Below are 23691 nucleotides of genomic sequence, written 5' to 3' on the forward strand. Positions count from 1 at the left end.
CCAGTGGATTCGTCCTATCAATTAATGAATAATCACGTGACTAGTGTCAATTTCACACAGTCGGCGAGTGATAGCATGGCCACTGATTGTACGTTAGCGGTGGGTTGGGCCAGATATGGATGCCAGCTTTCATCCTGGGTAAGGTCGTTGGAACGCGGAAACGAAGCATACAGAATGTCATTGATTGGACGAATTTGTAGACGAAACATACACAGATACAGTGAATTGTCATAGGTTTAGTAGGAAATAGATCTACGCTTTAAACCGATTGACAAACGAAGCTGTGTTTGTTTATTGTTTACTATGTGGGGGCCATTCAAGGGGCATGTGTAAACTTTGTGTAAGCACGTGTGTGGCTGACCTAGTCTCGGCTCTGACAGACAACCCACATCGATCTCGTACTGTAACGACGGATACAGTTAGAATCTAGGTCTCGGGGAAAATTCCCGGTTACATCATGGTTAATTAATTGTGTACGTTTGTCATCACGATTGATTTTGGTCACTTTCCTCAAATCTTCATTCGATTTATAGAATTTTCAAGGGGCACTACTATTAGGCCTACTGGATGGATTCGATTATTTTCCTCGAAAATGAAGAGTACACATTAATGATATAATATGGCAATATCATGAAATACCGGTAGTATGTACAAAACTACGGAAAGAGAGAGAAAAGAAAAATATACATCATATTTGGCTGACTGGATGGGTTCAATTGGCATATCACTTATTAATAGCAAAATTAATATTGATTTGAATCAGGGTATACATGTTTCAAAAACAATAACAGCTACATAAATATTTATCATGAGCTTCAGGTAAATATGAAATAAAACATTTATTACTGTATATAATGATTATAATATACAAAGTAAAACATATAATATAGATACTGTATATAATGTATAATTGTATACAAAGTAAAACATATAATATAGATACTGTATATAATACATAATTATATACAAAGTAAAACATATAATATAGATACTGTATATAATATATAATTATATACAAAGTAAAACATATAATATAGATACTGTATATAATACATAATTATATACAAAGTAAAACATATAATATAGATACTGTATATAATATATAATTATATACAAAGTAAAACATAGAATATAGATACTGTATATAATATATAATTATATACAAAGTAAAACATATAATATAGATACTGTATATCATACATAATTATATACAAAGTAAAACATATAATATAGATACTGTATATAATGTATAATTATACACAAAGTAAAACATAGAATATAGATACTGTATATAATATTATACAAATATTTCATGGGTTACTGTGCTCTAGTTCAAAATATCTTTTACACGGGGTGGCGGTAATCAACAAATGTTATATTGCACGAGGCCGAAGGCCGAGTGAAATATAATATTTGTTGATTACCACCACCGAGGGGTAAATATTATGAAATAGAGCACAGTAACCAAGGAAATATTTGTTTTATTACATAATCACCAATTTTTCAGTTGAATATTTTTATAAAACTAATACGACAATCACTTAACAAAATCATCAGCACCGTACCGTACGGAAAAGCTTCAAATCATGTTAAGTTTGACGTATAGCCCACATACGTCACGTTGTAACTCCGGTTTGGATGTCTTATTGTCTTCTTTAACATTATTAGACCTCTATGCAGCCTTTTAATCTAATACATTGGCCGTGTCCGTCCTCTACACGATAAACATCTACATGACGTGCTTGATTCGAGATCTATAAAGCTAGCGCGAAATTGAGCGTGAACCTTTGTGACGTCACAATAACGTAACACACTGTTACGCGCGATTCCTCGGAAGTTTTCTACAAAACTTTACAACAACACCGAGGTGTTCCTAAAGACGTGCAATATAACATCTCGAACCGTGCAATATAACGTTTCCATGGAAGCCTGCAATATAACTTCGAACTGTGCAATATGACAAGGTTTCATTGAACGGTCCAGGATAGTTGAAAATATTATATTTCCTCATATATAGATTGGTGTATATAAATTATGTAATAAATAATTATATACAAAATAAAGCATGTAATATAGATACTGTATATAATGTATAATTATATACAAAGTAAAACATATAATATAGATATTGTATATAATGTATAATTTTCAACATAAAATATAATATAACTATCAACAAATAAGATATATGTTATATATTTAATATCAATGGTTGTTTACACTGGATTCTTACAAACATATTCCTCGTAATTAATATGGGACACAGAAATAAATCATACAGTGTGAACAGAAAAGTGTTGAATTTTCGAGAACAAAAAAACCCTAGCAAATCAAATAACATAAATAATAAAATAGCCCTTAAAGAACTATAGGAACAAAACTATCGTCCCTGTGATCTACTGGTAGTCATTTATTTTGCCCTGAGTCATGCCATAATTATTTTAAGACACAGTATGACACCATATGACCCCATAGATACCATCCTCATATGACCTTATCTGCTCTGTCCCCGATCCTCATATGATCTTGTCTGTTCTGTCCCCCATCCTGATATGACCTTGTCTGTTCTGTCCCTCATCCCTATATGACCTTGTCTGTTCTGTCCTCCATCCTGATATGACCTTGTCTGTTCTGTCCCTCATCCCTATATGACCTTGTCTGTTCTGTCCCCCATCCTGATATGACCTTGTCTGTTCTGTCCCTCATCCCTATATGACCTTGTCTGTTCTGTCCTCCATCCTGATATGACCTTGTCTGTTCTGTCCCTCATCCCTATATGACCTTGTCTGTTCTGTCCCCCATCCTGATATGACCTTGTCTGTTCTGTCCCTCATCCCTATATGACCTTGTCTGTTCTGTCCCCCATCCTGATATGACCTTGTCTGTTCTGTCCCTCATCCCTATATGACCTTGTGTGTTCTGTCCCCCATCCTGATATGACCTTGTGTGTACTGTCCCCCATCCTGATATGACCTTGTGTGTTCTGTCCCCATCCTCTTATGACCTTGTGTGTACTGTCTCCCATCCTCATATGACCTTGTCTGTTCTGTCCCCATCCTCTTATGACCTTGTGTGTACTGTCTCCCATCCTCATATGACCTTGTGTGTACTGTCCCCATCCTCATATGACCCTGTATGTTCTGTCCCCCATCCTCATATGACCTTGTGTTTTCTGTCCCCGATCCTCATATGACCTTGTGTGTACTGTCCCCGATCCTCATATGACCTTGTGTGTTCACTCCCCGATCCTCATATGACCTTGTCTGTTCTGTCCCCATCCTAATATGACCTTGTGTGTTCTGTCCCCCATCCTGATATGACCTTGTCTGTTCTGTCCCTCATCCCTATATGACCTTGTGTGTTCTGTCCCCCATCCTGATATGACCTTGTGTGTACTGTCCCCCATCCTGATATGACCTTGTGTGTACTGTCTCCCATCCTCATATGACCTTGTGTGTTCTGTTCCCCATCCTCATATGACCTTGTGTGTTCTGTCCCCCATCCTGATATGACCTTGGGTGCTCTGTCCCCCATCCTCATAATACCTTGTGTGTTCTGTTCCCCATCCTAATATGACCTTGTGTGTACTGTCCCCAATCCTCATATGACCTTATCTGTACTGTCCCCAATCCTCATATGACCTTGTGTGTTCTGTCCCCCATCCTCATATGACCTTATCTGTTCTGTCCCCCATCTTCATATGACATTGTGTGTACTGTCCCCAATCCTCATATGACCTTATCTGTACTGTCCCCAATCCTCATATGACCTTATCTGTACTGTCCCCCATCCTGATATGACCTTGTGTGTTCTGTCCCCCATCCTCATATGACCTTGTGTGTTCTGTCCCCCATCCTCATATGACCTTGTGTGTACTGTCCCCCATCCTCATATGACCTTGTGTGTACTGTCCCCCATCCTCATATGACCTTGTGCGTTCTGTTCCCCATCCTGATATGACCTTGTCTGTTCTGTCCCTCATCCCTATATGACCTTGTGTGTTCTGTCCCCCATCCTGATATGACCTTGTGTGTACTGTCCCCCATCCTGATATGACCTTGTGTGTACTGTCTCCCATCCTCATATGACCTTGTGTGTTCTGTTCCCCATCCTCATATGACCTTGTGTGTTCTGTCCCCCATCCTGATATGACCTTGGGTGCTCTGTCCCCCATCCTGATAATACCTTGTGTGTTCTGTTTCCCCATCCATATGACCTTATTGTATACCTCTATGTGTGTGTTCTGTCCCCCATCCCCCTTATCTGTTCTGTCCCCATCTTCATATGACATTGTGTTATGATCCTCATATGACTTATCTGTACTGTCCCCAATCCTCATATGACCTTATCTGTACTGTCCCAATCCTCATATGACCTTGTGTGTTCTGTCCCCCATCCTCATATGACCTTATCTGTTCTGTCCCCCATCCTGATATGACCTTGTGTGTACTGTCCCCCATCCTCATATGACCTTGTGTGTTCTGTCCCCATCCTCATATGACCTTGTGCGTTCTGTTCCCCATCCTGATATGACCTTGTCTGTTCTGTCCCTCATCCCTATATGACCTTGTGTGTTCTGTCCCCCATCCTCATATGACCTTGTCTGTTCTGTCCCCCATCCTCATATGACCTTGTGTGTACTGTCCCCATCCTCATATGACCTTGTGTGTTCTGTCCCCATCCTCATATGACCTTGTGTGTACTGTCCCCCATCCTCATATGACCTTGTGTGTTCTGTCCCCCATCCTCATATGACCTTGTCTGTTCTGTCCCCATCCTCATATGACCTTGTGTGTTCTGTCCCCCATCCTCATATGACCTTGTGTGTGTTCTGTCCCCCATCCTCATATGACCTATATGTGTGTGTCTGTCCCCCATCCTCATATGACCTTGTCTGTTCTGTCCCCCATCCTCATATGACCTTGTGTGTTCTGTCCCCCATCCTCATATGACCTTGTGTGTTCTGTCCCCCATCCTCATATGACCTTGTGTGTACTGTCCCCCATCCTCATATGACCTTGTGTGTTCTGTCCCCCATCCTCATATGACCTTGTGTGTTCTGTCCCCATCCTCATATGACCTTGTGTGTTCTGTCCCCCATCCTCATATGACCTTGTGTGTTCTGTCCCCCATCCTCATATGACCTTGTGTGTACTGTCCCCAATCCTCATATGACTTTGTGTACTGTCCCCATCCTCATATGACCTTGTCTGTTCTGTCCCCCATCCTCATATGACCTTGTGTGTTCTGTCCCCCATCCTCATATGACCTTGTGTGTACTGTCCCCATCCTCATATGACCTTGTGTGTACTGTCCCCCATCCTCATATGACCTTGTGTGTCTGTCCCCATCCTTATGACCTTGTCTTCTGTCCCCCATCCTCATATGACCTTGTGTGTTCTGTCCCCCATCTCTGATATGACCTTGTGTGTTCTGTCCCCCATCCTGATATGACCTTGTGTGTTCTGTCCCCCATCCTCATATGACCTTGTGTGTTCTGTCCCCCATCCTGATATGACCTTGTGTGTTCTGTCCCCCATCCTGATATGACCTTGTGTGTTCTGTCCCCCATCCTCATATGACCTTATGTGTTCTGTCCCCCATCCTCATATGACCTTGTGTGTTCTGTCCCCCATCCTCATATGACCTTGTGTGTACTGTCCCCATCCTCATATGACCTTGTGTGTACTGTCCCCCATCCTCATATGACCTTGTGTGTTCTGTCCCCCATCCTCATATGACCTTGTGTTTCTGTCCCCCATCCTCATATGACCTTGTGTGTACTGTCCCCCATCCTCATATGACCTTGTGTGTACTGTCCCCCATCCTCATATGACCTTGTCTGTTCTGTCCCCCATCCTCATATGACCTTGTCTGTTCTGTCCCCCATCCTCATATGACCTTGTGTGTTCTGTCCCCCATCCTCATATGACCTTGTGTGTTCTGTCCCCCATCCTCATATGACCTTGTGTGTTCTGTCCCCCATCCTGATATGACCTTGTGTGTTCTGTCCCCCATCCTCATATGACCTTGTGTGTTCTGTCCCCCATCCTGATATGACCTTGTGTGTTCTGTCCCCTCATCCTGATATGACCTTGTGTGTTCTGTCCCCCATCCTGATATGACCTTGTCCTGTCCCCCATCCCTATATGACCTTGTCTGTTCTGTCCCCATCCTGATATGACCTTGTGTGTTCTGTCCCCATCCCTATATGACCTTGTGTGTTCTGTCCCCCATCCTCATATGACCTTGTGTGTTCTGTCCCCCATCCTCATATGACCTTGTGTGTTCTGTCCCCCATCCTCATATGACCTTGTGTGTTCTGTCCCCATCCCATATGACCTTGTGTGTTACTGTCATCCCCCCATCCTCATATGACCTTGTGTGTTCTGTCCCCATCCTCATATGACCTTGTCTGTTCTGTCCCCCATCCTCATATGACCTTGTGTGTTCTGTCCCCCATCCTCATATGACCTTGTGTGTTCTGTCCCCCATCCTCATATGACCTTGTGTGTTCTGTCCCCCATCCTCATATGACCTTGTGTGTTCTGTCCCCATCCTCATATGACCTTGTGTGTACTGTCCCCCATCCTCATATGACCTTGTGTGTTCTGTCCCCATCCTCATATGACCTTGTGTGTTCTGTCCCCCATCCTCATATGACCTTGTGTGTTCTGTCCCCCATCCTCATATGACCTTGTGTGTTCTGTCCCCCATCCTCATATGACCTTGTGTGTTCTGTCCCCATCCTCATATGACCTTGTGTGTTCTGTCCCCCATCCTCATATGACCTTGTGTGTTCTGTCCCCCATCCTCATATGACCTTGTGTGTTCTGTCCCCCATCCTAATATGACCTTGTGTGTACTGTCCCCAATCCTCATATGACCTTATCTGTACTGTCCCCAATCCTCATATGACCTTGTGTGTTCTGTCCCCCATCCTCATATGACCTTATCTGTTCTGTCCCCCATCCTCATATGACCTTGTGTGTACTGTCCCCAATCCTCATATGACCTTGTGTGTTCTGTCCCCCATCCTCATATGACCTTGTGTGTTCTGTCCCCCATCCTCATATGACCTTATGTGTTCTGTCCCCCATCCTCATATGACCTTGTGTGTTCTGTCCCCCATCCTCATATGACCTTGTGTGTTCTGTCCCCCATCCTCATATGACCTTGTGTGTACTGTCCCCATCCTCATATGACCTTGCTTGTGTTCTGTCCCCATCCTCATATGACCTTATCTGTTCTGTCCCCCATCCTGATATGACCTTGTGTGTACTGTCCCCATCCTCATATGACCTTGTTGTGTTCTGTCCCCATCCTATATGACCTTGTTGTATGTCCCCATCTCATATGACCTTGTGTGTTCTGTCCCCATCCTCATATGACCTTGTGTGTTCTGTCCCCCATCCTCATATGACCTTGTGTGTTCTGTCCCCCATCCTCATATGACCTTGTGTGTACTGTCCCCCATCCTCATATGACCTTGTGTGTTCTGTCCCCCATCCTCATATGACCTTGTGTGTTCTGTCCCCCATCCTCATATGACCTTGTGTGTTCTGTCCCCCATCCTCATATGACCTTGTGTGTTCTGTCCCCAATCCTCATATGACCTTGTGTGTTCTGTCCCCATCCTCATATGACCTTGTGTGTACTGTCCCCAATCCTCATATGACCTTGTGTGTTCTGTCCCCCATCCTCATATGACCTTGTGTGTTCTGTCCCCCATCCTCATATGACCTTGTGTGTTCTGTCCCCCATCCTCATATGACCTTGTGTGTTCTGTCCCCCATCCTCATATGACCTTGTGTGTACTGTCCCCCATCCTCATATGACCTTGTGTGTTCTGTCCCCCATCCTCATATGACCTTGTGTGTTCTGTCCCCCATCCTCATATGACCTTGTGTGTTTCTGTCCCCCATCCTCATATGACCTTGTGTGTTCTGTCCCCATCCTCATATGACCTTGTGTGTTCTGTCCCCCATCCTCATATGACCTTGTCTGTTCTGTCCCCATCCTCAATATGACCTTGTGTGTTCTGTCCCCCATCCTCATATGACCTTGTGTGTTCTGTCCCCCATCCTCATATGACCTTGTGTGTTCTGTCCCCCATCCTCATATGACCTTGTGTGTACTGTCCCCCATCCTCATATGACCTTGTGTGTACTGTCCCCCATCCTGATATGACCTTGTGTGTTCTGTCCCCCATCCTCATATGACCTTGTGTGTTCTGTCCCCCATCCTCATATGACCTTGTGTGTACTGTCCCCCATCCTCATATGACCTTGTGTGTACTGTCCCCCATCCTCATATGACCTTGTGTGTTCTGTCCCCCATCCTCATATGACCTTATGTCTTCTGTCCCCCATCCTCATATGACCTTGTGTGTTCTGTCCCCCATCCTCATATGACCTTGTGTGTTCTGTCCCCCATCCTCATATGACCTTGTGTGTTCTGTCCCCCATCCTCATATGACCTTGTGTGTTCTGTCCCCATCCTCATATGACCTGTGTGTTACTGTCCCCCATCCTCATATGACCTTGTGTGTTCTGTCCCCCATCCTCATATGACCTTGTGTGTTCTGTCCCCCATCCTCATATGACCTTGTGTGTACTCTGTCCCCCATCCTCATATGACCTTGTGTGTTACTGTCCCCCATCCTCATATGACCTTGTGTGTTCTGTCCCCATCCTGATATGACCTTGTGTGTTCTGTCCCCCATCCTCATATGACCTTGTGTGTTCTGTCCCCCATCCTCATATGACCTTGTGTGTTCTGTCCCCCATCCTCATATGACCTTGTGTGTACTGTCCCCATCCTCATATGACCTTGTGTGTTCTGTCCCCCATCCTGATATGACCTTATCTGTTCTGTCCCACATCCTCATATGACCTTGTGTGTACTGTCCCCATCCTGATATGACCTTGTGTGTTCTGTCCCCATCCTGATATGACCTTATGTGTTCTGTCCCCCATCCTCATATGACCTTGTGTGTTCTGTCCCCCATCCTCATATGACCTTGTGTGTTCTGTCCCCCATCCTCATATGACCTTGTGTGTTCTGTCCCCTGTCCCTCATATGACTTGTGTGTCTGTCCCCCATCCTCATATGACCTTATTTACTGTCCCCCATCCTCATATGACCTTGTGTGTACTGTCCCCCATCCTCATATGACCTTGTGTGTTCTGTCCCCATCCTCATATGACCTTGTGTGTTCTGTCCCCCATCCTCATATGACCTTGTGTGTACTGTCCCCCATCCTCATATGACCTTGTGTGTTCTGTCCCCATCCTGATATGACCTTGTGTGTTCTGTCCCCCATCCTCATATGACCTTGTGTGTACTGTCCCCCATCCTCATATGACCTTGTGTGTTCTGTCCCCCATCCTCAATATGACCTTATCTGTTCTGTCCCCCATCCTCATATGACCTTGTGTGTTCTGTCCCCCATCCTCATATGACCTTATGTGTTCTGTCCCCATCCTGATATGACCTTGTGTGTTCTGTCCCCCATCCTCATATGACCTTATCTGTTCTGTCCCCCATCCTCATATGACCTTGTGTGTTCTGTCCCCCATCCTCATATGACCTTGTGTGTTCTGTCCCCCATCCTCATATGACCTTGTGTGTTCTGTCCCCATCCTCATATGACCTTGTGTGTTCTGTCCCCCATCCTCATATGACCTTGTGTGTTCTGTCCCCATCCTCATATGACCTTGTGTGTTCTGTCCCCATCCTCATATGACCTTGTGTGTCCCCATGCTGTCTTCCCCATCCTCATATGACCTTGTGTGTTCTGTCCCCCATCCTCATATGACCTTGTGTGTTCTGTCCCCATCCTCATATGACCTTGTGTGTTCTGTCCCCCATCCTCATATGACCTTGTGTCTTCTGTCCCCATCCTCATATGACCTTGTGTGTTCTGTCCCCCATCCTATATGACCTTGTGTGTTCTGTCCCCAATCTTCATATGACCTTATGTCTTCTGTCCCCCATCCTGATATGACCTTGTGTGTTCTGTCCCCCATCCTGATATGACCTTATGTCTTCTGTCCCCCATCCTGATATGACCTTGTGTCTTCTGTCCCCAATCTCATATGACCTTGTGTTTCTGTCCCCCATCCTGATATGACCTTATGTCTTCTGTCCCCCATCCCATATGACCTTGTGTGTTTCTGTCCCCCATCCTCATATGACCTTGTGTGTTCTGTCCCCCATCCTCATATGACCTTGTGTGTACTGTCCCCCATCCTCATATGACCTTGTGTGTTCTGTCCCCCATCCTCATATGACCTTGTGTGTACTGTCCCCCATCCTCATATGACCTTGTGTGTACTGTCCCCCATCCTCATATGACCTTGTGTGTACTGTCCCCCATCCTCATATGACCTTGTGTGTTCTGTCCCCATCCTCATATGACCTTGTGTGTACTGTCCCCATCCTCATATGACCTTGTGTGTACTGTCCCCCATCCTCATATGACCTTGTGTGTTCTGTCCCCATCCTCATATGACCTTGTGTGTTCTGTCCCCCATCCTCATATGACCTTATGTGTTCTGTCCCCCATCCTCATATGACCTTGTGTGTACTGTCCCCCATCCTCCATATGACTTGTGTGTTTCTGTCCCCCATCCTCATATGACCCTTGTGTGTTCTGTCCCCCATCCTCATATGACCTTGTGTGTACTGTCCCCCATCCTCATATGACCTTGTGTGTTCTGTCCCCCATCCTCATATGACCTTGTGTGTTCTGTCCCCCATCCTCATATGACCTTATCTGTACTGTCCCCAGTCCTCATATGACCTTGTGTGTTCTGTCCCCCATCCTCATATGACCTTATCTGTTCTGTCCCCATCTTCATATGACATTGTGTGTACTGTCCCCAATCCTCATATGACCTTATCTGTACTGTCCCCCAATCCTCATATGACATTATGTCTTCTGTCCCCCATCCTCATATGACCTTATCTGTTCTGTCCCCCATCCTCATATGACCTTGTGTGTACTGTCCCCCATCCTCATATGACCTTGTGTGTTCTGTCCCCCATCATCATATGACCTGGTGTGTTCTGTCCCCCATCCTCATATGACCTTGTGTGAACTGTCCCCCATCCTGAACTGTCCCCAATCCTCATATGACCTTGTGTGTTCTGTCCCCCATCATCATATGACCCTGTGTGTTCTGTCCCCCATCCTCATATGACCTTGTGTGTTCTGTCCCCCATCCTCATATGACCTTATCTGTTCTGTCCCCCATCCTCATATGACCTTGTGTGTTCTGTCCCCCATCCTCATATGACCTTGTGTGTTCTGTCACCATCCTCATATTACCTTGTGTGTTCTGTCCCCAATCCTCATATGACCTTATGTCTTCTGTCCCAATCCTGATATGACCTTGTGTGTTCTGTCCCCCATCCTGATATGACCTTGTGTGTACTGTCACCATCCTCATATGACCTTGTGTGTTCTGTCCCCAATCCTCATATGACCTTATGTCTTCTGTCCCAATCCTGATATGACCTTGTGTGTACTGTCCCCATCCTTATATGACCTTGTGTGTTCTGTCCCCAATCTTCATATGACCTTATGTCTTCTGTCCCCCATCCTGACATGACCTTGTGTGTTCTGTCCCCCATCCTGATATGACCTGATGTCTTCTGTCCCCCATCCTGATATGACCTTGTGTGTTCTGTCCCCCATCCTCATATGACCTTATCTGTTCTGTCCCCCATCCTCATATGACCTTGTGTGTTCTGTCCCCAATCCTCATATGACCTTGTGTGTTCTGTCCCCCATCCTCATATGACCTTGTGTGTTCAGTCCCCCATCTTCATATGACCTTATGTCTTCTGTCCCCCATCCACATATGACCTTGTATGTTCTCCACCCTTGGCTTCCCAAAAAATAAATCAAAACAAAATAAATTGAAATTGATAATACTTGTTTTTTCAGGGCGCTAACAGCTATGGCCAGTTGGGTCAAGGTCATGCAGAAGATAAACTTCTACCAGGGGAGGTAACTCCTGTCGATATCAGCATCCAAAGTATTTCAGGAGGAGGTGGTCATACCCTGGTTATTGATGGTAATACAAATTATTGAATCGAAGTAATATAAATTATTGAATATACAAATAATTGTATCACAGTGAACTTCTTTTAACATACTGATATCGGATGATAAATTTCATGTGTGTGATTTGAACATTTTTGTGTACCTGTCATGAAGAAGACAACAATTATTAGTGTTATATATGTGTAGCTGTGTTGCTTCTCATCACGTTGTACTAGATTTCATACAGAGGGGATTTCCTTATACGTTTTGAGATCTAGTTTGGAAATAAACTCCATACATATATATTGGTTCTGTTGAATATAATGCAATCTCCTAGATAGAAATAGTCATATGTACAGTAGCATCTGTTTTTTTCCATCTTTTATTGTAGATGAAGGAAATTTATTTGTTTGTGGGTCAAATAACAAGGGTCAGCTAGGTCTCGGTCACACTCGGGACGTTTCCACACTGACCAAGGTCCAGTTACCAGAAGGCAGTGTCGTCACCAAGGCGACAGGTGGATGGGATTTCACTTTGATTATAACAGGTAGATGTATTCAAGGTCAGGATTGTGTTTACAAGGGTTCTGGCCCCGATTTCTCGAAACAAAAGTGCAGACTTAAGTTAAAACTTAAGTTTTCTCCTTCTGTAAGTTATATGAAAATTTATGACTTAAGTCAGTTTTTGACTTAAGCTTGTTTCGAGAAATCGGGGCCAGGTATACTTGCAAACACGTGTTGTCTTAAGTCCTACGAACCATATACGGTAAGGTATTAATTAGGACATGGAAGGAATACCTGTTGCCTAGTGTTCTTACCTAGTGCATGTCAAACCCAGGTATTTGACGTGGAGGGCGAGTTGTGGTATTCACCCCTTGAAGTACCAGTACATATGAATACTTTGTTGTTTGATTGTATTTATATTTTGTTAATGTCTTTCGTGCATACATTTATAAACACTGCCTTATGGTTCCCGTATAGATGTACCTGGTATATTTTGTCTTAGTATGCATATTTCGAGTAGATGTGTTATATGTTCTGTTCCAGGAAAGGTCTTAGAAAAATCCTTGTCTGAGGACGACACAACCCAAATATTTCTCATATTACCTCCCCTCAGCTGAAATTATATAATGACCTTTTTTATGTTGGTTATAATGTGTAAGTATGCATACATTCTGTGAATGTTATTTTACAAAGAAAAAAATTTTGGAGAAATAATGAACATGTATGTTGATTTTGACCAACAGCAGCGGGAGAGCTTTTTGTGATGGGGTCAAACACTTTCGGACAACTAGGGTCACCCGGTGCGAACCAAGTCTTGCTACCGGTAAAGTAATTTCATTACCTACAATTTTAGTTCTTCATTAACATGACTTAATTACGGAGATTTATCTGAATAATGAATTAAAGAGAGCAAACATTACAATGGAACAACATAATCACTTTTTGTCTGTCCTGCCAAAGCCATTAATGGTTATGTGGGTGTAATTTTTCTTTTTGAAGGTCAAAGTAAATGTTCCAAATGAGGAAAAAGTGCGGGATGTTGCTGCAGGGCTACGACATGTTGTCATGGTTACAGGTAAAACAATTGTGAAATTTTAACAAATTGGATATTGAAAATAGAAATATTTTTGTGTAAAGTCTTTGCTTCTATAACATGAACATATCAACATGTTAAAATGGCTGATCAGCATTTAGTCTGCATCCTGCTGACCAAGCTTAGGTTGGTCCTGGAAATTATCAACATATGAATTTGTTTATTAAAATATCATCATTTCTTGCAACATGCATGATGTAAAAGAGACAATCCATCTACTTTTTAATTACTCGTTATAATCACATTGTAAGCTGGACATGAGGTAATTTTCTCCTCACTATGTTGTGTTTTAGTCAGTGGTAATATCTATTGCTGGGGAGCTGGGAGGAAAGGCCAGTGTGGGATATTAGTGGACAACAAACCACCTAATCGACTCACTACACCTGTTCTAGGTAAGGGGAGGTAACTTGACCTGTTCTAGGTAAGGGGAGGTAACTAGACCTGTTCTAGGTAAGGGGAGGTAACTAGACCTGTTCTAGGTAAGGGGAGGTAACTAGAGTGTTAGTGGAAAACTAACCATCTAATCTACTCACTACACCAGTTCTAGATAAGGGGAGATAACTTGACCTGTTCTAGATAAGGGGAGATAACTTGACCTGTTCTAGGTAAGGGGAGGTAACTTAGCTATGTTTTAGGTAAGGGGAGATAACTAGCTATGTTTTAGGTAAGGGGAGGTAGAGTGATAGTGAACAACAAGCCATCTAATAGACCCACTACATTTATGTACACCTATTCTAGGAAAGGGGAGATAACTTGACCTGTTCTAGGTAAGGGGATGTAACTAGACCTATTCTAGGTAAGGGGAGATAACTAGCCATGTTCTAGGTAAGGGGAGGTAGAGTGTTAGTGGACAACAAGCCATCTAATAGACCCACTACATTTCTGTACACCTGTTCTAGGAAAGGAGAGATATCTTGACCTGTTCTAGGTAAGGGGAGATAACTAGCCATGTTCTAGGTAAGGGGAGGTTGAGTGTTAGTGGACAACAAGCCATCTAATAGACTTGCTACACTTGATGATTATTTTAAAGGTTAAAAACATTTTTCCATTATTTTAGTTCATTCATTCATCACTATTTCTAAGGAAATAAAATTATATATTCATATTTACAGATAAGGTAATTTAATTATTTTTAAAATTAAGCCTTATTGATTAATAATAAAAAAAACTAGTACAGAAAACACAGTTATTACAAACCTTTAAAATGAAGTCATTATAAGCATACTTTGTTGTATACATGGACATATTGCAGATATCTTAGAGGAGCCTTGATCAGCATTGGGTACATTATGACCATGTGTTGTAGGCATGTTCACATACTTTACTGTATAAATCTCAAATCACATCGGAATGTCGGTATACTTTTTGGGAAAAAAAAAAAAAAAAAAAAAAAAAAAACATTTTTGTTATCGACATTTTCTCACAATCTGGTATAAATCATTAATTTGTGTAGACTTTATTAAAGAGTAAAACTGCAGTATGATAATTTTAAAAAGATCATTTGAGCACATTATGTTAGAATTAGAAAACATCTCCTACAACAGTCCAGTCACCAAGATGTTATACATGACTGTAACACTCACATGAATTTGGCCTTCTATTCAGTGAGGATTCCGGAAAGCCAAGAAAAGGGTTTGTAGTGTTGTGGCAGGTTCTCACCATTCTGTAGCGGTTCACAGGTAGGTTTTATAAACAGTAATTTGACTGAAGGCAAGGCCTTAAAGCGCGCAGCCAGATGTTTCAGTAAACATTAATTTATACAATGTTAAGAAGTTCAATTTATGGAAATAACGGAGCCGACCGAATTTTCTGGTTATTTTTTATTCATATATTCACAGTCCTTGTCCCCAAACCCCCATTTGAGAACGAAATCCACATTTTATTTCCGTAACAGATATTCCGTTTTTTGTTAGCTGATTATATTGAAAGTGGTCACTTGAACGCTTGCAAATAAAGAGCAAACCAAAAACATAAACTTCTACCAGATGAAGATTATTATGTTCGTTGGATCATTAAAGCGTTTGAACCGTTTGATTATATAGTGAGATGACTTCAAAGCATCGCATCACGCTGATGGGATATTTTTACACATACAGTCGTCATGTTTCGTCCGTCGTCACCCGCCGTCTGCCGTGCGGCGCCATGCATCGTGCGTCATGCGTTAACTTTTCACATTTTTGAACTTCTTCTCAAGTTCTACCAGTGTGATTTGGCTGAAACTTTCCTGAAATTATCCTGGCATGGTCCCGACAAAGTGTTGTTTATTTTTCGGGCCAATCCGAAAATCCAAGATGGCCGCAACACAGCCGCCATCTTGAAAACACATTACCGGTGCGATTTGACTCAAACTTGCATGAAATGATCCTGACATGGTCCCGACAAAGTGTTGTTATTTTTTCGGGTCGATCCGAAATCCAAGATGGCCGCCTAGCCGCCATCTTGAAAACACATTTTGAACTTCTTCTCAAGTTCTACTGGTGCAAATTGGCAGAAACTTGCATGAAATGATCCTGACATGGTTCCGACAAAGTGTTGTTATTTTTGGGGTCGATCCGAAATCCAAGATGGCCGCCACAGCCGCCATCTTGAAAAACACATTTTGAACTTCTTCTCAAGTTTTACTGGTGCGATTTGGCTGAAACTTGCATGAAATGATCCTGACATGGTCCCGACAAAGTGTTGTTATTTTTCAGGTCAATCCGAAATCCAAGATGGCCACAGCCGCCATCTTGAAAACACATTTTGAAATTCTTCTTAAGTTTCTACTGGTGCGATTTTTGGCTAAAAAGTTGCCATGAAATGATCCTGACATGGTCCCGACAAAGAGTTGTTGTTTTTTCGGGTCGATCCAAAATCCAAGATGGCCGCCACAGCCGCCATCTTGAAAACACATTTTGAACTTCTTCTCAAGTTCTACTGGTGCGATTTGGCTGAAACTTGCATGAAATGATCCTGACATGGTCCCGACAACGTGTTGTTATTTGAAACGGTCAATCCGAAATCCAAGATGGCCGCCACAGCCGCCATCTTGAAAACACATTTTGAACTTCTTCTCAAGTTCTAACGGGTGCGATTTGAGAGAAACTTGCATGAAATGATCCTGACATGGTCCCGACAAAGTGTTGTTATTTTTTACGGTCGATCCGAAATCCAAGATGGCCACCATAGCAGCCATCTTGAAAACACATTTTGAAACTTCTTCTCAAGTTTCTACTGGTGCGATTTGGCTGAAACTTGCATGAAATGATCCTGACATGGGTCCCGACAAAGTTTGTCCCCAAACCCCCATTTGAGAACGAAATCCACATTTTATTTCCGTAACAGATATTCCGTTTTTTGTTAGCTGATTATATTGAAAGTGGTCACTTGAACGCTTGCAAATAAAGAGCAAATAGCACTGATTATAAACTTCTACCAGATGAAGATTATTATGTTCGTTGGATCATTAAAGCGTTTGAACCGTTTGATTATATAGTGAGATGACTTCAAAGCATCGCATCACGCTGATGGGATATTTTTACACATACAGTCGTCATGTTTAGTCCGTCGTCCGTTGTCACCCGCCGTCTGCCGTGCGCCATGCATCGTGCGTCATGCGTTAACTTTTCACATTTTGAACTTCTTTTCAAGTTCTACCAGTGTGATTTGTCTGAAACTTGCCTGAATGATCCTGACATGGTCCCGACAAAGTGTTGTTATTTTTCGGGCCGATCCGAAATCCAAGATGGCCGCCACAGCCGCCATCTTGAAAACACATTACCGGTGCGATTTGACTCAAACTTGCATGAAATGATCCTGACATGGTCCCGACAAAGTGTTGTTATTTTTCGGGTCGATCCGAAATCAAAGATGGCCGCCTAGCCGCCATCTTGAAAACACATTTTGAACTTCTTCTCAAGTTCTACTGGTGCAAATTGGCAGAAACTTGCATGAAATGATCCTGACATGGTTCCGACAAAGTGTTGTTATTTTTTGGGTCGATCCGAAATCCAAGATGGCCGCCACAGCCGCCATCTTGAAAACACATTTTGAACTTCTTCTCAAGTTTTACTGGTGCGATTTGGCTGAAACTTGCATGAAATGATCCTGACATGGTCCCGACAAAGTGTTGTTATTTTTCAGGTCAATCCGAAATCCAAGATGGCCACAGCCGCCATCTTGAAAACACATTTTGAACTTCTTCTCAAGTTCTACTGGTGCGATTTGGCTAAAAGTTGCATGAAATGATCCTGACATGGTCCCGACAAAGTGTTGTTATTTTATGGGTCAATCCGAAATCCAAGATGGCCGCCACAGCCGCCATCTTGAAAACACATTTTGAACTTCTTCTCAAGTTCTACTGGTGCGATTTGGCTAAAAGTTGCATGAAATGATCCTGACATGGTCCCGACAAAGTATTATTACATCTTTGGTTGATCCTAAATCGAAGATGGCTACCACGACACTATATCTAATTAATTTTCTATATGTTAAGGCCCTTGAGCCTCTTGTTTGAAATAAAAATTTGTTGAAATAAATTGAAAATGATCCTGACAAGGTCCTTACAAAGTGACACCATATATAAATGTAATTAATTTTACTATTGCCAAGGTAGTCAGATGACCGTTAAGGCCCTTTGGGCCTCTTGTTTGTTATATTTTCGTGTATGTGTTATCTTAGAAGTGCTTTGCACTTCGTGCTCTTCTGGCGCAGCCCTTCGGGCATGCGCCCTTATTAATGGTTCACAGAGTACATTTTTTAGGAAATATTGTCTCCCTTCAGATGACTATCAATATACTATAAACTTGTTCTTGGTTTTGAAATTTTGTAATTTCTCTTCCGAAATGAAAGAATGAAAGAATCAAAATTTGTCATTTAACAACTAAACAAAAATCTAAGGAAGTTAAATACCTAATTAAGGTATTTGTTTGATGAATTATTTACAAATTGTCAAGATGATCTATACTGTAATGCAACTTTCTTTCCCGTGCGTTTAACTTTAGCGAATTTCTCGATCCAAATTTTGTGAAAGTTTTTATCCACAAATTAGTATCTACATGATACATTTTGATAGGAAATTCCCCCGTAGTGATTCTTTTGAAATGATGACCGTGAAATTTAGTAGCCACATAAGACAGTTGGTTAACTGTAGTCAAGATGCTCTGTCTTTTCATTCAAACCAATTCTCCCCAAAACACAAATAGCCATGCTATTGATATTGGGCCTATAGCATGCTGGTACAGGATAAAGGGCTACCAGAATTGAATAAATTTAACCTTTTGTTGATTGTCACAGGGTTTAAATCTTCACACAACTTCTCAATGAGTACCCAGGTATTGGACCAGTAGCAAGCTGGTTGACCTAAATGACCTTGACCTATTCACAAAAATGATATGTATTGGAAAGTAATCTACTGAAGAAATTTTTTGTCTACAATGTCTTATTTCTAAACTGAAGAAAAAATTATGTCATTTTGCCTTTCTGGGTATTTGTCCTTAATTACAGACCGTGACCAGGTATTTTTCCTTAATTACAGACCGTGACCAGGTATTTGTCCTTAATGACACACCGTGACCAGGTATTTGTCCTTAATTACAGACCGTGACCAGGTATTTGTCCTTAATGACACACCATGACTAGGTATTTGTCCTTAATTACAGACCGTGACCAGGTTTTTGTCCTTCATTACAGACCATGACCAGGTATTTGTCCTAAATGACATACCATGACCAGGTATTTGTCCTTAATTACAGACTGTGACCAGGTATTTGTCCTTAATTACAGACTGTGACCAGGTATTTGTCCTTAATTACAGACTGTAACTAGGTATTTGTCCTTAATGACACAGTGTGACCAGGTATTTGTCCTTAATTAAAGACCGTGACCAGGTATTTGTCCTTAATTACAGACCGTGACCAGGTATTTGTCCTTAATGACACACCGTGACCAGGTATTTGTCCTTAATTACAGACTGTGACCACCAGGTATTTGTCCTTAATGACATACCATGACCAGGTATTTGTCCTTAATTACAGACTGTGACCAGGTATTTGACCTTAATTTCAGACTGTAACTAGGTATTTGTCCTTAATGACACAGTGTGACCAGGTATTTGTCCTTAATTACAGACCGTGACCAGGTATTTGTCCTTAATTACAGACCGTGACCAGGTATTTGTCCTTAATGACACACCGTGACCAGGTATTTGTCCTTAATTACAGACTGTGACCAGGTATTTGTCCTTAATTACAGACCGTGACCAGGTATTTGTCCTTAATGACACACCGTGACCAGGTATTTGTCCTTAATTACAAATCGTGACCAGGTATTTGTCCTTAATGACAGACCGTGACCAGGTATTTGTCCTTAATTACAGACCGTGACCAGGTATTTGTCCTTAATTACAGACCGTGACCAGGTATTTGTCCTTAATTACAGACTGTAAGTAGGTATTTGTCCTTAATTACAGACCATGACCAGGTATTTGTCCTTAATGACAGACCATGACCAGGTAATTGTCCTTTATTTCAGACTGTGTCCAGGTATTTGTCTTTAATTACAGATAGTGACCATGTATTTGTCCTTAATTACATATAGTGACCAGGTATTTGTCCTTATTTACAGATAGTGACCAGGTATTTGTCCTTAATTACAGACCGTGACCAGGTATTTGTCCTTAATTACAGACCATGACCAGGTATTTGTCCTTAATGACACACCGTGACCAGGTATTTGTCCTTAATTACAGACCGTGACCAGGTATTTATCCTGAATTACAGACCGTGACCAGGTATTTGTCCTTAATTACAGACCGTGACCAGGTATTTGTCCTTAATTACAGACCGTGACCAGATATTTGTCCGTAATGACACACTGTGACCAGGTATTTGTCCTTAATTACAGACCGTGACCAGGTATTTGTCCTTAATGACACACTGTGACCAGGTATTTGTCCTTAATTACAGACTGTAAGTAGGTATTTGTCCTTAATTAAAGACCGTGACCAGGTATTTGTCCTTAATGACAGACCATGACCAGGTATTTGTCCTTAATAACAGACCATGACCAGGTATTTGTCCTTAATTACAGACTGTAACTAGGTATTTGTCCTTAATAACAGACTGTGACCAGGTATTTGTTCTTAATTACAGACCATGACCAGGTATTTGTCCTTAATGACACACCATGAACAGGTAATGATGTGTCAGTAATGACAAACTGTGACCAGGTATTTGTCCTTAATTACAGACCGTGACCAGGTATTTGTCCTTAATTTCTGACCATGACCAGGTATTTGTCCTTTATGACACACTGTGACCAGGTATTTGTCCTTAATTACAGACTGTGACCAGGTATTTGTCCTTAATGACAGACCGTGACCAGGTATTTGTCCTTAATGACCAGGTATTTGTCCTTAATGACAGACCATGACAAGGTATTTGTCCTTAATTACAGACGGTGACCAGATACCTTAATTACAGACAGTGACCAGGTATTTGTCCTTAATTACAGACCATGACCTGATATTTGTCCTTAATTACAGACTTTGACCAGATATTTGTTCTTAATGACACACCGTGACCAGGTATTTGTTCTTAATTACAGAACATGACCAGGAATTTGTCCTTAATTTCAGACCATGACCAGGTATTTGTCCTTAATTACAAACTGTGACCAGGTATTTGTCCTTAATTACAATTTGTGACCAGGTATTTGTCCTTAATTACAAACTGTGACCAGGTATTTGTCCTTAATAACAGACCTTGACCAGGTAATTGTCCTTTATTTCAAAATGTGTCCAGGTATTTGTCCTTAATTACAGATAGAGACCAGGTATTTGTCCTTAATTACAGATAGTGACCAGGTATTTGTTCTTAATTACAGATAGTGACCAGGTATTTGTCCTTAATTACAGATCGTAATCAAATGTACTTTTGGGGCTGTAACAAATATGGTCAATGTCTAAAAGATCCAAGTCACTGTAGTTCTGTTACGACCCCGTCCCCTGCCCCACCCAGGGACTGGACTCTCAGCAACCTTAGCAGTGGATGGACACATCTCCTAGCAAGGACAGGTATATATAGTTACCATATTTATACTCAAATAAGTCCCCCCTCCCCACTCCTCCCTCAGTAACTTAGCAGTGGATGGACACATCTCCTAGCAAGGACAGGTATACATGATTGTATATAGTTACCATATTTATACTGAAATAACTCCCCCTCCCACCCCACTCCTCCCTCAGTAACTTAGCAGTGGATGGACACATCTTCTAGCAAGGACAGGTAAATTGTATATAGTTACCATATTTATACTCAAATAAGTCCCCCCCCTCCCCACTCCTCCCTCAGTAACTTTGCAGTGGATGGACACATCTCCTAGCAAGGACAGGTATACATGATTGTATATAGTTACCATATTTATACTCAAATAAGTCCCCCCCCTCCCCACTCCTCCCTCAGTAACTTAGCAGTGGATGGACACATCTCCTAGCAAGGACAGGTATACATAATTGTATATAGTTACCATATTTATACTCAAATAAGTCCCCCCACCCCACTCCTCCCTCAGTAACTTAGCAGTGGATGGACACATCTTCTAGCAAGGACAGGTAAATATATAGTTACCATATTTATACTCAAATAAGTCCCCCCCTCCCCACTCCTCCCTCAGTAACTTTGCAGTGGATGGACACATCTCCTAGCAAGGACAGGTATACATGATTGTATATAGTTACCATATTTATACTCAAATAAGTCCCCCCCTCCCCACTCCTCCATCAGTAGTGGATGGACACATCTAGCTAGGACAGGTATATATTGTTACCATATTTATACTCAAGTAAGTACAGACAACAATTGTCGAGATTAACAAAACACTTCAAACTAAACACGGAGTTCTATGATTACAAACTAATGATGTATGCATGTTAGTTTATGTAAAGGCCCAATGCCTTTCAGGAGCAAAATTTAAAGGTTTCTTAAAACTATTGATACCATAAGAAAATACATATTGATGGCCTAAGATGAGGTAACAACACCAAATGTATGCAAGATTTCCTGCGTAATTTTGCCGTCAGGCCAGTGATAGTCAACTACTGGGCGTTATTTAGGACGACGGCTAGAAACATAAGTGACCTGCGTTATGAAAATTAACATTTCATTTATGTTAATTAAATTGTTCAGAAGATGATGATAAGTGTAGTATTAACGGTAAGTAAATAATAACTTTTGCGACTCTACAGAATTATCGATCTCGTTTTACATTCCCATTTTAAAAATTAAAAGTCGTTTCAGTAAGATAGTTTACCTTGAACTTCATAACCGTTTTCCAAGAGTTTTATCAGAGATAATATTGTCGAAGTAGAACAAAACATTTGGTGGTGAACTCCTAACACAGAATTCAGACATCAAAAGAAGATACCTAATAACCTCCCTTTGTTTCTCTGTTGTAGACGAGGGGAAATTATACAGCTGGGGTCGAGGAGACTACGGTCAGCTGGGCAGGTCATGTGACAGGTCATGTGATCACGTTCCGACCCAGATACCTAACATACCTCGTGTGTTAGATGTATCCTGTGGGTCTGAGCATAACTTAGCTGTCACTGGTAAGTCTGGAAAAAACTCTGGTTTTTTTTAAAGTTTTCTTTGGTTTTAAATAATGATTCATTGAAGAAAATAAAGGACTATTTTAATGTGAAAGCGCCTTAATTTCCCGCTGCAAAAATTTACCTATCAACTGAAGTGTTGTCACAGTGTCCGAAACATCTCTTAACGATAACAAAAACGAAACTGTTGGTGTAGCATACTTTGTCAGATAACGATGTTTTACTTCAGAGGACGCTTCAGTCTTCTCCTGGGGATGGAACGAACATGGTATTTGTGGAACAGGTGATGAAGAAAATGTCTATAAACCTCAGAAGGTAGCGGCACTGTCAAAGCTCAGGATCCAACTCCTGGGGTGTGGAAATGGACAATCATTAGTGTATGGGTCAGAGATTACATAGTGATCAAGTAAAATTTTTATTTATCAAGAGGTTTTATTTTCATTATTTCAATGTC

General features: G+C 41.7%; 1 protein-coding gene across 1 annotated transcript; it reads left to right on the forward strand.

Annotated features, from left to right (window-relative positions):
• The first annotated feature begins 19 nt into the window (after positions 1 to 19).
• Positions 20 to 23663, forward strand: LOC138329915 (secretion-regulating guanine nucleotide exchange factor-like). Its single transcript, XM_069277199.1, has 13 exons — positions 20 to 138; positions 11957 to 12086; positions 12447 to 12602; positions 13302 to 13381; positions 13558 to 13633; positions 13945 to 14043; positions 15257 to 15290; positions 15694 to 15800; positions 20782 to 20792; positions 20972 to 21034; positions 21515 to 21704; positions 23085 to 23237; positions 23467 to 23663. Exons 1-13 carry the CDS (start codon positions 25 to 27, stop codon positions 23634 to 23636), a joined length of 1383 nt encoding a protein of 460 aa, XP_069133300.1. The 5' UTR covers positions 20 to 24; the 3' UTR covers positions 23637 to 23663.
• The last annotated feature ends 28 nt before the right edge of the window (positions 23664 to 23691 follow it).

The sequence above is a fragment of the Argopecten irradians genome, chromosome 8 (genome assembly GCF_041381155.1).
Source record: "Argopecten irradians isolate NY chromosome 8, Ai_NY, whole genome shotgun sequence".
Lineage (NCBI taxonomy): Eukaryota > Metazoa > Mollusca > Bivalvia > Pectinida > Pectinidae > Argopecten > Argopecten irradians.

What these genes read in the sequence shown, in the direction of transcription:
- LOC138329915 (XM_069277199.1), top strand. Translation starts at nt 25, where the DNA reads ATGAATAATCACGTGACTAGTGTCAATTTCACACAGTCGGCGAGTGAT. An exon ending in CGAACCAAGTCTTGCTACCG is followed by an intron (nt 13,382 to 13,557) that starts GTAAAGTAATTT and finishes TTCTTTTTGAAG; the next exon opens with GTCAAAGTAAATGTTCCAAA. An exon ending in ACATGTTGTCATGGTTACAG is followed by an intron (nt 13,634 to 13,944) that starts GTAAAACAATTG and finishes GTTGTGTTTTAG; the next exon opens with TCAGTGGTAATATCTATTGC.